The sequence below is a fragment of the Triturus cristatus genome, chromosome 10 (assembly GCF_964204655.1).
Source record: "Triturus cristatus chromosome 10, aTriCri1.1, whole genome shotgun sequence".
Taxonomy (NCBI): Eukaryota; Metazoa; Chordata; class Amphibia; order Caudata; family Salamandridae; genus Triturus; species Triturus cristatus.
Genome location: NC_140593.1, coordinates 1,241,057,211 through 1,241,070,964, shown reverse-complemented (window position 1 = coordinate 1,241,070,964; position 13,754 = coordinate 1,241,057,211). Strand labels below are relative to the sequence as shown.

General features: G+C 52.4%; 1 protein-coding gene across 5 annotated transcripts in view; it reads left to right on the top strand.

Annotated features, from left to right (window-relative positions):
• Positions 1 to 13,754, top strand: part of CACNA1F (calcium voltage-gated channel subunit alpha1 F) — a 562,890-nt gene that overhangs the window by 432,829 nt on the left and 116,307 nt on the right. For all 5 annotated transcript variants that reach the window (XM_085629889.1, XM_085629888.1, XM_085629886.1 and 2 more), the window contains one exon: positions 1,579 to 1,681. In XM_085629889.1, coding sequence (XP_085486015.1) covers positions 1,579 to 1,681 — 103 coding nt within the window. The remainder of the gene's footprint in view (positions 1 to 1,578; positions 1,682 to 13,754) is intronic.

The window sequence follows — 13,754 nt, the reverse complement described above, 5'->3', positions numbered from 1 at the left end:
TCGAAACTGGCCCTAGAGTGGCAACTGAATACAGTTTTAAAGCCTTAATGCGTCCACCCTTTGAATCCCTCCATAAAGCGAATACCCAACATATTTCTTGGCAAGCACCTATCCTGCTGGCCATCATTCCAGCCCGCACAGTATGTGGCTACAAGCCCTTTCATGCAAGGAACCTTTTTTGCATTACGCACAGGAACAATTAATTCTGAAGGTGCCTTCAACATTCGATTTTAGACACAAAAAGAACTTTGTGCATTTGTTTCAGAGCCAAAAACTGCAGCAGAAAGATCTTTGCATTCCTTAAATGACATAAGATGCCTTAAATTCTGTTTAGAGGCCACCAGCTTTTTCAGCAAGTCAGACAAACCTGTTTGTTATCAGGGCTTTGAAAACCTGTCAGTTGGAGTCCCAGAGGAGGGGTATTGGCCACGCTCCCTCCTCTCCACCTCTTGCAGAGCTCAGGGTATTTAAGGGGTGGGTAGGGTGTTTGTGTTTTATGATGTTCAGCATTAACGAAGGAAGCAGAAAGACCGCTTTCAACAGTAGAGTTCCAAGGGTTCCCAGCCTGACAACAGTAAAGTGTTGAAGCCTGAATCTGGGAGAGATACTGACACTGGAGCCTTATAGTTACAGGTGATTCACTTATTACTTGTCTTGAGGATGAGTGAACGTCTAACTTTTCCTGAGGGTGGGCAGGCTCCTCACCTTTCCTGAGGGTGGGCAGGCTCCTCACCTTTCCTGAGGGTGGGCAGGCTCCTCACCTATCCTGAGGGTGGGCAGGCTCCTCACCTTTCCTGAGGGTGGGCAGGCTCCTCACCTTTCCTGAGGGTGGGCAGGCTCCTCACCTATCCTGAGGGTGGGCAGGCTCCTCACCTTTCCTGAGGGTGGGCAGGCTCCTCACCTATCCTGAGGGTGGGCAGGCTCCTCACCTATCCTGAGGGTGGGCAGGCTCCTCACCTATCCTGAGGGTGGGCAGGCTCCTCACCTATCCTGAGTTTGAACAAGTTCTTCGTTTATCCAGAGCGTCAGTTGTCTCCGTCCAAGGCCGTGTTGTACTCTTTCCTCTGCCCTGTTGCCTGTGCCCACTGCCACTTGATGTTCTCTCCCTGACCCTGTATTGTGTGCCCTCTACCCTGGGGCATCGTCCACCTACCCTAAAGCAAAAGGCACAAACTGCCACCCCCTTTTCAGCTGTGAGTGTTTCTGTCCTGGGGCATCGGGTGCTCCCTACCTTAGAGTGTATTCAGCCTTAGACGGCTGTTGTTACCCTAGGCTCAGAGGGTTCACTTGATGCCCTCTGTCTCTGTGCCACTTTACTGTGGACTGGGGCACTTTCCTTGTCTATGTCCTGGGGCATCAGGTGCCCTCTACCCTAGAGTGTATTCAGCATTACACTGCTGTTTTTACCCTAAGCTCAGAGGGTTTCCCAATGGGCTCCACTTGGTGCCCTCTGCCCTGGGGCATGGGGTGCTTTCCCTGTCTCTCTGCCACTTTACTGTGGAATGGGGCACTTTCCCTGTCTGTGTATGTGAGGTTGTCTGTCCTGGGGTGTAATGTGCTCTCGTCTCTTCTCTTTAGCGCCTGGTAGCCATGAACATGCCCTTGAACTCGGATGGCACCGTCACCTACAATGCCACACTGTTTGCGTTGGTGCGGACCTCACTCCGGATTAAGACTGACGGTAAGACATGGCCCGCCCCCAGGAAGGGGATACAAGATTGGGGAATGTGGAGAGCAAGTGGGGAGGTCTGTTAATCAAAGGCACCTTGGGGGAGTGGCCCAATGACTGGGGGTACATGAGGGCTACAAATTCTGTGCCCCACAGTCATCATCCAAGGGGGCTGAAACCGTGGAGCTGGACATGTCAGACCCCACAGTAAACTGCAGGTACTGCCGAAGCACGGGACGCATATGTCCGCAGAAGATGCCCTAAAATTGTGTAAATTTCTGACATATCTGTAGGTTACAAATGTATATAAGCCTCTTGTGGGCGAATAAAGGGATACACTTATTGAAAGAAGAGGGTCTTTGGCACCCTCTGAAGATGTGGTACTCTTCAGGAGGTCAGCAGTGTCTTTTAAAGAGGCTGCATGCTGATTCCAGAGGAGAAGTCCTTGTGTACCAATTATCACTCCCGAAATATGGATTTCTTTGCAGGAAGTGACGAGGAACCTGGCTGGGCTCGATCATAGACCCTGAAGGAGAGCAGGCGCTTCTTTGAGCATAGATCTGTAGGCCGAGTATCTTCGGTTAGCTTTGAGCAGTGATCGGAAGGCGATGAAGGTATCTGTGGGCAGGTTGGTGTGTGCCCATCGTGCCCATAGTGCCAAGACGCCCTCGGGCATACGTGCGCTCTATAAGTCTGTAAATCAAATGAAATCAAATCATCGCTCCAAGGTGCAGATTGGCTTCATCCGCTGATTCGAGACACTGGAGCAGTTTGCTTGTGCCCGTTGGGAAACCAGAGCCCTCAAAGCGGTCCACTGTGCATCGGGTCCTGGATGTGTGCACCGTTAAGTACCGCTGCTGTCCCTGAACACCTGCGCAGGTGGTCAATGTGCAATTACCACCCATGACAGGGGACTGTGGAAGCAGAGCAGGGGAGTGAGAGACAGAGTGAAACACTAGACTGGATTTCACTCTTCGGCAAGGGAATCGTCTCAGGTAAGGCATGGCAGAACTCCATATCAAGCCAACCCCCTTAGGGCCAGTAGGTTTTGTTTGTGAATCCCTCCGCTCAACCCCGGGTAGCTGTGGCTCTAAGAAACAAGGCTCACACAAAGGAACAAACGTAAAGCATTTAAACACCACTGTAACAATCAAAGGAGAAATACACAAGAGACTCAGGAAATCTGGCAGCACTTTATAAAAATGGACTGTACTTTTATGTAATTTTGGGCACCAAAACAAAAAAGATCCACTGGAGGGCTCCGGGGACGCAGCATTTCCAAGGTGCAGTAAATATGCACTTGTCACTTAACCACTAACCAGCATTGGAAAATTCAATGAATCTGACACTTAGAAACGTTTTCAAGAAAAACTTGTGTAAGTATCGATGCAGTTACTTTGAGTGACCAACACCGACAGGGAGCATGTCACGGGGACCAGCAAATCCCTCACGGACAGTCACCGCCAGAAAACACGCAGTCTTCAGTCAGTTCCAGCGTTGTATTCCCTTGCCATATACGTCTATGGAAATGGTCCTGATGCAAGGGATACAGGATGCTGAAGATGCTCAAGGATGTTGTGGATGTGATGCGGTTGACGGGGTTTTCCTGTGGCTACTCCTCGGTCTTCATGAGACGGTCCTGACCACAAGGATCAACGTCCCTTGAGGGCCTCTCGAGTCTGGCAGATGCCTACCAGTCACTGAGATCCTAGTTGCCCCGTATTGAGTCACAGCAGTACAAAAGGGGGTGGTGATGGATGGAGCATCAGAACCAATCAAACACTCACACCCAGTCAACAGATCTGGGTTTGATCCATCACCGTTCTTTAGCCCACTCTGCCACCCCAGTTCAGACATGGCCATATGCAAATCAGTCTGACCCTGTGCCTCATGGGAACAGTCCAGCCCGAACTGCCAAGCCATGCCTTCCCTGGACCGGAAACAAGCTTCCTAGGACCGGTTTCTGGCATTTCAGCCGTCTTCAGCCAGGCTAGCTTGAATCCAGTGGCAAAGTGAGCAAGGGACTCACGTCTGAGCATACCCTGCCAACTTATGGCGAACAAAGCAGTACAAAAGGGGGTGGTGATGGACGGAGCATCAGAACCAATCAAACACTCACACCCAGTCAACAGATCTGGGTTTGATCCATCACCGTTCTTTAGCCCACTCTGCCACCCCAGTTCAGACATGGCCATATGCAAATCAGTCTGACCCTGTGCCTCATGGGAACAGTCCAGCCCGAACTGCCAAGCCATGCCTTCCCTGGACCGGAAACAAGCTTCCTAGGACCGGTTTCTGGCATTTCAGCCGTCTTCAGCCAGGCTTGCTTGAATCCAGTGGCAAAGTGAGCAAGGGACTCACGTCTGAGCATACCCTGCCGACTTATGGCGAACAAAGCGGTACAAAAGGGGGTGGTGATGGACGGAGCATCAGAACCAATCAAACACTCACACCCAGTCAACAGATCTGGGTTTGATCCATCACCGTTCTTTAGCCCACTCTGCCACCCCAGTTCAGACATGGCCATATGCAAATCAGTCTGACCCTGTGCCTCATGGGAACAGTCCAGCCCGAACTGCCAAGCCATGCCTTCCCTGGACCGGAAACAAGCTTCCTAGGACCGGTTTCTGGCATTTCAGCCGTCTTCAGCCAGGCTTGCTTGAATCCAGTGGCAAAGTGAGCAAGGGACTCACGTCTGAGCATACCCTGCCAACTTATGGCGTACAAAGCAGTTCAAAAGGGGGTGGTGATGGACGGAGCATCAGAACCAATCGAACACTCACACCCAGTCAACAGATCTGGGTTTGATCCATCACCGTTCTTTAGCCCACTCTGCCACCCCAGTTCAGACATGGCCATATGCAAATCAGTCTGACCCTGTGCCTCATGGGAACAGTCCAGCCCGAACTGCCAGGCCATGCCTTCCCTGGACCGGAAACAAGCTTCCTAGGACCAGTTTCTGGCATTTCAGCTGTCATCAGCCAGGATAGCTTGACTCCAGTGGCGTTCCCATGAGGCACAGGGTCAAGACTGATTTGCATATGGCCATGTCTAAACTGGGGTGGTGTAGTGGGCAAAAGAACGATGGATTTAACCCAGATCTCTTGACTGGGGGAGAATGTCTGCATTGTCAGCATTCCGTCCATCAATTGTTTGTTGTAACCCCGTATTGAGTCACAGCAGAATCTTTCCTTGGGCAATAACTTGCCTTCTGGGTGACCACACTGCAGTCCGATGACTCTACTGGGTTCTGCGGACTGAGGGTCAACTTTGGCCTTCAGTTCTTGATCCCTTGTGCTGGACAGCCGTGAGGAGTGCCATTTAGAAGATCTGGACTACCAACAAGCAACTGCAGGCTCCTGCAGCTGTTGTGACCCCCTGTGCTGTGCAGCAGGTCAGCCAAATGACCCTTGGGGTTGCTTGCTTGGGCTCAGGAGTCACCTTGTCCATGAGCAGGTCACAGCAGGCACAGTCCCTTCTTTGCCAATCACCAGGTTCAGCAGGTGTAGTGCATGCCGGTGCAGTCTTTCTTCACCCGCCCTCGTGTAGCAGGCCAGTCCTCCTTCGGTCCTCTTCTCCAGTCCGTCGGGAGTTCTGGGTGCCAGGGGTGCCCTTTTTATACCCAGACAATGCCCTCAGGATGGATGCAGCCAGTGGTCAATTTGCTACAAGGTTCCCTCCCTCCCGATGACCACTTTCTGCAAAGTGCGGCATGTGGCCATTCTGGAATTCTACATTTTGGCCACCCTCAAGATTGCAGAATCCCTCTCTTGCCGTGTAGAGCTCCCTAGCCCAAACCAGCGATATAGCTACCAAGGGGGCTACACACCCATGAAAAACTGGTTTGACAAGTGGTTTCTCCCTCTTCTTCCTGAGAGCCAGCCTGTCTACCTCAGCATATGAGCATCCCCTCACATACGGCCCTTGAAAGCGGCTTCCACTTTGAAACTCGCCTTTTGGGCCAACACCCATGTGTCTTCCTGGAGAGGCAGCACTTCTCCCTCACCTAAGCTTTCTTTGTGTCTTTTCCATGGAGTCTCCCCCGGAGGGCAGAAGGCTGTCTATGGGACAGACCCCATGTGCAACCGTAGACGGGCACAGGCAACTTTGGACAACAAAGTAGCAACTTTGTAAAAGTCGCACACTGCACCAAGTTACAATAATTGTGACTTGGGCATGAAGTTGTGCTTAATGCAGTGGGTTGTTTGATACCTTGCAGTAACAAATGTGGTAATCGCAAGTTAGCAGGGCTGCTGTGGCAGCCCTTAACTCTGCACTTTCAATGGGGCTGCCAGCCTTTTCCCCAGTAAAAATGCCAATTGCAGGTGTCAACCACAGGCCCACGTTTTAATACGCAGCACCCTGCCATTAGGGCTCGAGAGCTCTGCCTTAGGGGAGACTCATATATTAAGAAGGGAAGTATTGGTTTTGCCGTTGCTTTAAATGGCCTAGTCCAGCTATCAGTTTAGAACGGCCCTCCTAGTCCTAGTGGCGGAGGGGGAGCCATGTCTCGCCGTTGTGTCACTCAGGGTGGCACAACCAGTGCTGCAGTCTCTGGGGTACGCTCTAACTTACAGGTCTCGGGTACTCTTGACACCATATACCAGGGACTTACAAGTCAGTTAGCGGCGGCCAATTAGCTTGAAGCCAATGACACATACCTGGTTTAAGGTCAGGGCACTGGCGCGGAGGTCGGCTATCAGGCCTCGGTGCAGTCTCAGAGTAGAAGAACCAGCAATCATTACGAAACTTTGGGGTGACCATACAAACCGAGGCATTTCCTTACAGATGTTACGAGGGGTTAGGGTGCCCTTAGCTGAGGGCGTGTGTGTGTGTGTCCATCTGTCTGTCTGTTGCCCCCACAAGTTCCTGGACTTCTATTGGAGCATTTCCAGTCCTTTTCGGTAGCCCTCCTCTCCTGTACCCCAGCCTGCCTCGGTGCTTCCCCTTCGCTCACAGCACATTGTCGAGAGGATGTGGGGAGTTTCGTTTGGATTCTTTGGCCTGCTGGAGCAAACAGCCCCTCAAAGGAGGAGGCCAGGGGCAGATCCTTTGTTCTTCCCTTTAGCAGTGACGAGCTCGGCCTGCTGCCCTTATCCCATCAGAGGAAGGCGATCTGCAGGCCGGGCAGCGCCTCTCCCTGGTGGAGCTCGGTCTGATGAACAGACCCCACGAGTGAGGATTCTGGTCCCATCAGAGGAAGGGGGCCTGCAGGCCGGTCAGCGCCTCTCCCTGGTGGAGGTCTGACACCCCTGAGCAGACCCCCCAAGTGAGGATCCTGGTCCCATCAGAGGAAGGCAGTTTACAGGCTGAGCGGCACCTCTCCCTGGTGGAGGTCTGACACCCCTGAGCAAACACCTCAAGTGAGGATCCTGGTCCCATTAGAGGAAGGCAGTTTACAGGCTGAGCGGCACCTCTCCCTGGTGGAGGTCTGACACCCCTGAACAGACCCCCCAAGTGAGGATCCTGGTCCCATCAGAGGAAGGCGGTCTGCAGGCCGGTCAGCGCCTCTCCCTGGTGTAGGTCTGACACCCCTGAACAGACCCCCCAAGTGAGGATCCTGGTCCCATTAGAGGAAGGCGGTCTGCAGGCTGAGCGGCACCTCTCCCTGGTGGAGGTCTGACACCCCTGAGCAGACAACCCAAGTGAGGATTCTGGTCCCATTAAAAGGAAGGCGGTCTGCAGGCTGAGCGGCACCTCTCCCTGGTGGAGGTCTGACACCCCTGAACAAACACCCCAAGTGAGGATTCTGGTCCCATTAGAGGAAGGCGGTCTGCAGGCTGAGCGGCACCTCTCCCTGGTGGAGGTCTGACACCCCTGAACAGAACACCCAAGTGAGGATTCTGGTCCCATTAGAAGAAGGCGGTCTGCAGGCTGAGCGGCACCTCTCCCTGGTGGAGGTCTGACACCCCTGAACAGACACCCCGAGTGAGGATTCTGGTCCCATTAGAGGAAGGTGATCTGTAGGCTGAGCGGCACCTTTTCCTGGTGGAGGTCTGACACCCCTGAGCAGACACCCCAAGTGACTTTTCTGGTCCCATTAGAGGAAGGCGGTCTGCAGGCTGAGCGGCACCTCTCCCTGGTGGAGGTCTGACACCACTGAGCAGACCCCCCAAGTGAGGATCCTGGTCCCATCAGAGGAAGGCAGTTTACAGGCTGAGCGGCACCTCTCCCTGGTGGAGGTCTGACACCCCTGAGCAAACACCTCAAGTGAGTATCCTGGTCCCATTAGAGGAAGGCAGTTTACAGGCTGAGCGGCACCTCTCCCTGGTGGAGGTCTGACACCCCTGAACAGACCCCCCAAGTGAGGATCCTGGTCCCATCAGAGGAAGGCGGTCTGCAGGCCGGTCAGCGTCTCTCCCTGGTGTAGGTCTGACACCCATGAACAGACCCCCCAAGTGAGGATCCTGGTCCCATTAGAGGAAGGCGGTCTGCAGGCTGAGCGGCACCTCTCCCTGGTGGAGGTCTGACACCCTTGAGCAGACACCCCAAGTGAGGATTCTGGTCCTGTTAGAGGAAGGCGGTCTGCAGGCTGAGCGGCACCTCTCCCTGGTGGAGGTCTGACACCCCTGAGCAGACACCCCAAGTGAGGATTCTGGTCCCATTAGAGGAAGGCGGTCTACAGGCTGAGCGGCACCTCTCCCTGCTGGAAGTCTGACACCCCTGAGCAGACAACCCAAGTGAGGATTCTGGTCCCATTAGAGGAAGGCGGTCTGCAGGCTGAGCGGCACCTCTCCCTGGTGGAGGTCTGACACCCCTGAGCAAACACCCCAAGTGAGGATTCTGGTCCCATTAGAGGAAGGCGGTCTGCAGGCTGAGCGGCACCTCTCCCTGGTGGAGGTCTGACACCCCTGAACAGACCCCCCAAGTGAGGATTCTGGTCCCATCAGAGGAAGGCGGTCTGCAGGCCGGTCAGCGCCTCTCCCTGGTGTAGGTCTGACACCCCTGAACAGACCCCCCAAGTGAGAATCCTGGTCCCATTAGAGGAAGGCGGTCTGCAGGCTGAGCGGCACCTCTCCCTGGTGGAGGTCTGACACCCCTGAGCAGACACCCAAAGTGAGGATTCTGGTCCTGTTAGAGGAAGGCGATCTGCAGGCTGAGCGGCACCTCTCCCTGGTGGAGGTCTGACACCCCTGAGCAGACAACCCAAGTGAGGATTCTGGTCCCATTAGAGGAAGGCGGTCTGCAGGCTGAGCGACACCTCTCCCTGGTGGAGGTCTGACACCCCTGAGCAAACACCCCAAGTGAGGATTCTGGTCCCGTTAGAGGAAGGCGATCTGTAGGATGAGCGGCACCTTTTCCTGGTGGAGGTCTGACACCCCTGAGCAGACACCCCAAGTGACTTTTCTGGTCCCATTACAGGAAGGCGGTCTGCAGGCTGAGCGGCACCTCTCCCTGGTGGAGGTCTGACACCCCTGAGCAGACACCCCAAGTGAGGATTCTGGTCCCATTAGAGGAAGGCGGTCTGCAGGCTGAGCGGCACCTCTCCCTGGTGGAGGTCTGACACCCCTGAGCACACACCCCAAGTGAGGATTCTGGTCCCATTAGAGGAAGGCGGTCTGCAGGCTGAGCGGCACCTCTCCCTGGTGGAGCTCGGCCTGATGAAGAGACACCCCAAGTGAGGATTCTGGGGTTTGTGAGAAGAGGGGTCTGCTGAACAATCCAGGTGTAACGTTAACTCGGTGCGTCTCACACATTCATTCTTATATAATTCTCACATGGTGCATGTGTTTGTCTTCTTCTTCTGACTTTGAGTAAACTAAACATGTGTGCCCTTTTATTAATTTTATACATAAAAAAGTTTTTATTCATGACTGTATCAAATTCCATTATGTTAAAACCCACATTACAACCGTTTGAACTATGCACATCTCACTGCATCCGGGACACTGAAGGGATACTCAACAAACCGCACAGAGCACATATTCCACAAACATTTAAATAAAACAAAATCTAAATAGAAAAGTGCAGGACAATTTTACACAATATTACCAGTCAGATTCCCATCACCAATAAAAGTCCTGAGGCACCTTCCATTTATAAATTACCAAAGGTACATGAAAATGTGCTTCATCCCCCATGTGCACCAGGCATATTAAGTGCAGATAATAGCTGGAATACCTCAAGGTTCACACTTCATCTCAATCTTGTGCTGTGTGCATCAATCAACCCCAAATGCGTGTTGTCGTACTTGTACCACTGTCTGGACAGGGCTCACCTGAAGGTGTTCCAGATACTCAACCTGTAAGTTACTGCGTCACAACACCACATCCACCTTTGTACAGAATAGAAAATAACACAAAGGCAGGCCTCGCTCAACCAGGATGGCGTGGAATGCAGAGTTCGAAGGGATGTACGGGGCTTTACCATAGATGGAGTGCGAGATCGACACAAATGCGGATTCTCCCCCAGCACTGAATAGTCCCGCCTCGTGCAGGGATCCTGGAGACTTCTTTACAGTATATCTGAAGTCCCGCCTCGTGCAGGGATCCTGGAGACTTCTTTACTGTATATCTGAAGTCCCGCCTCGTGCAGGGATCCTGGAGACTTCTTTACAGTATATCTGAAGTCCCGCCTCGTGCAGGGATCCTGGAGACTTCTTTACTGTATATCTGAAGTCCCGCCTCGTGCAGGGATCCTGGAGACTTCTTTACAGTATATCTGAAGTCCCGCCTCGTGCAGGGATCCTGGAGACTTCTTTACAGTATATCTGAAGTCCCGCCTCGTGCAGGGTTCCTGGAGACTTCTTTACAGTATATCTGAAGTGCTGCCTCGTGCAGGGATCCTGGAGACTTCTTTACAGTATATCTGAAGTCCCGCCACGGGCAGAGATCCTGAAGACTTCTTTACAGTATATCTGAAGTCCCGCCATGTGCAGGGATCCTGGAGACTTCTTTACAGTATATCTGAAGTCCCGCCTCGTGCAGGGATCCTGGAAACTTCTTTACAGTATATCTGAAGTCCCGCCACGTGCAGGGATCCTGCAGACTTCTTTACAGTATATCTGAAGTCCCGCCTCGTGCAGGGATCCTGGAGACTTCTTTACAGTATATCTGAAGTCCCGCCAAGTGCAGGGATCCTGGAGACTTCTTTACAGTATATCTGAAGTCCCGCCTCGTGCAGGGATCCTGGAGACTTCTTTACAGTATATCTGAAGTCCCGCCACGTGCAGGGATCCTGGAGACTTCTTTACAGTATACCTGAAGTCCCGCCACGTGCAGAGATCCTGGAGACTTCTTTACAGTATATCTGAAGTGCCACCTAGTGCGGGGATCCTGGAGACTTCTTTACAGTATATCTGAAGTCCCGCCTCGTGCAGGGTTCCTGGAGACTTCTTTACAGTATATCTGAAGTCCCGCCTCGTGCAGGGATCCTGGAGACTTCTTTACAGTATATCTGATGTCCCGCCTCGTGCAGGGATCCTGGAGACTTCTTTACAGTATATCTGAAGTCCCGCCAAGTGCAGGGATCCTGGAGACTTCTTTACTCTATATCTGAAGTCCCGCCACGTGCAGGGATCCTGGAGACTTCTTTACAGTATATCTGAAGTCCCGCCACGTGCAGGGATCCTGGAGACTTCTTTACAGTATATCTGAAGTCCCGCCACGTGCAGGGATCCTGCAGACTTCTTTACAGTATATCTGAAGTCCCGCCACGTGCAGGGATCCTGGAGACTTCTTTACAGTATATCTGAAATCCCGCCACGTGCAGGGATCCTGGAGACTTCTTTACAGTATATCTGAAGTCCCGCCACGTGCAGGGATCCTGGAGACTTCTTTACAGTATATCTGAAGTCCCGCCACGTGCAGGGATCCTGGAGACGTCTTTACAGTATATCTGAAGTCCCGCCACGTGCAGGGATCCTGGAGACATCTTTACAGTACATCTGAAGTCCCGCCTCGTGCAGGGATCCTGGAGACTTCTTTACTCTATATCTGAAGTCCCGCCACGTGCAGGGATCCTGGAGACTTCTTTACAGTATATCTGAAGTCCCGCCACGTGCAGGGATCCTGGAGACTTCTTTACAGTATATCTGAAGTCCGGCTACGTGCAGGGATCCTGGAGACTTCTTTACAGTATATCTGAAGTCCCGCCACGTGCAGAGATCCTGGAGACTTCTTTACAGTATATCTGAAGTGCCACCTAGTGCGGGGATCCTGGAGACTTCTTTACAGTATATCTGAAGTCCCGCCTTGTGCAGGGTTCCTGGAGACTTCTTTACAGTATATCTGAAGTCCCGCCTCGTGCAGGGATCCTGGAGACTTCTTTACAGTATATCTGAAGTCCCGCCACGTGCAAGGATCCTGGAGACTTCTTTACAGTATATCTGATGTCCCGCCTCGTGCAGGGATCCTGGAGACTTCTTTACAGTATATCTGAAGTCCCGCCAGGTGCAGGGATCCTGGAGACTTCTTTACAGTATATCTGAAGTCCCGCCACGTGCAGGGATCCTGGAGACTTCTTTACAGTATATCTGAAGTCCCGCCACGTGCAGGGATCCTGGAGACTTCTTTACAGTATATCTGAAGTCCCGCCACGTGCAGGGATCCTGGAGACTTCTTTACAGTATATCTGAAGTCCCGCCACGTGCAGGGATCCTGGAGACTTCTTTACAGTATATCTGAAGTCCCGCCACATGCAGGGATCCTGAAGACTTCTTTACTCTATATCTGAAGTCCTTGCAGAGAACCTGGAGACTTCTTTACAGTATATCTGAATTCCCGCCACGTGCAGGGATCCTGGAGACTTCTTTACAGTATATCTGAAGTCCCGCCACGTGCAGGGATCCTGGAGACTTCTTTACAGTATATCTGAAGTCCTGCCACGTGCAGGGATCCTGGAGACTTCTTTACAGTATATCTGAAGTCCCGCCACGTGCAGGGATCCTGGAGACTTCTTTACAGTATATCTGAAGTCCCGCCACGTGCAGGGATCCTGGAGACTTCTTTACAGTATATCTGAAATCCCGCTACGTGCAGGCATCCTGGAGACTTCTTTACAGTATATCTGAAGTCCCGCCACGTGCAGGGATCCTGGAAACTTCTTTACAGTATATCTGAAGTCCTGCCACGTGCAGGGATCCTGGAGACTTCTTTACAGTATATCTGAAGTCCCGCCACGTGCAGGGATCCTGGAGACTTCTTTACAGTATATCTGAAGTCCCGCCTTGGGCAGGGATCCTGGATACTTCTTTACAGTATATCTGAAGTCCCGCCACGTGCAGGGATCCTGGAGACTTCTTTACAGTATATCTGAAGTCCCGCCACGTGCAGGGATCCTGGAGACTTCTTTACAGTATATCTGAAGTCCCGCCACGTGCAGGGATCCTGGAGACTTCTTTACAGTATATCTGAAGTCCCGCCTCGTGCAGGGATCCTGGAGACTTCTTTACAGTATATCTGAAGTCCCGCCTGAGCTGGGATGGTGCAGTGAGCTAAAAAACGGTGATGGATTAAAACCATGATCTCTTGACTTGGTAAGAGTATTCTGCATCATTCAGAAACTCTGTCCATCACCACCCCCTTTTTTCCAAATCGTTTTTATCCACACTCAGTGTGGGAGGGTATGCTCAGACGTGAGTCCCTTGCTCATTGCACCATCAGGATTCAGGCAAGCCGGGCCGACGAAGGCTGTGATGCCAGAAACCGGTCCCCGGAAGCTTGTTTCCTTCCCAGTATAAGAATTGGCTTGGTAGTTTGGTTTGCCCTGTTCCCATCATGCACTGGGACAGGTACAGACTAATTTGCATGTAGCCAGGTTCTGAGCTGGGATGGTGCAGTGAGCTAAAAAACGGTGATGGATTAAAACCATGATCTCTTGACTTGGTAAGAGTATTCTGCATCATTCAGAAACTCTGTCCATCACCACCCCCTTTTTTCCAAATCGTTTTTATCCACACTCAGTGTGGGAGGGTATGCTCAGACGTGAGTCCCTTGCTCATTGCACCATCAGGATTCAGGCAAGCCGGGCCGACGAAGGCTGTGATGCCAGAAACCGGTCCCCGGAAGCTTGTTTCCTTCCCAGTATAAGAATTGGCTTGGTAGTTTGGTTTGCCCTGTTCCCATCATGCACTGGGACAGGTACA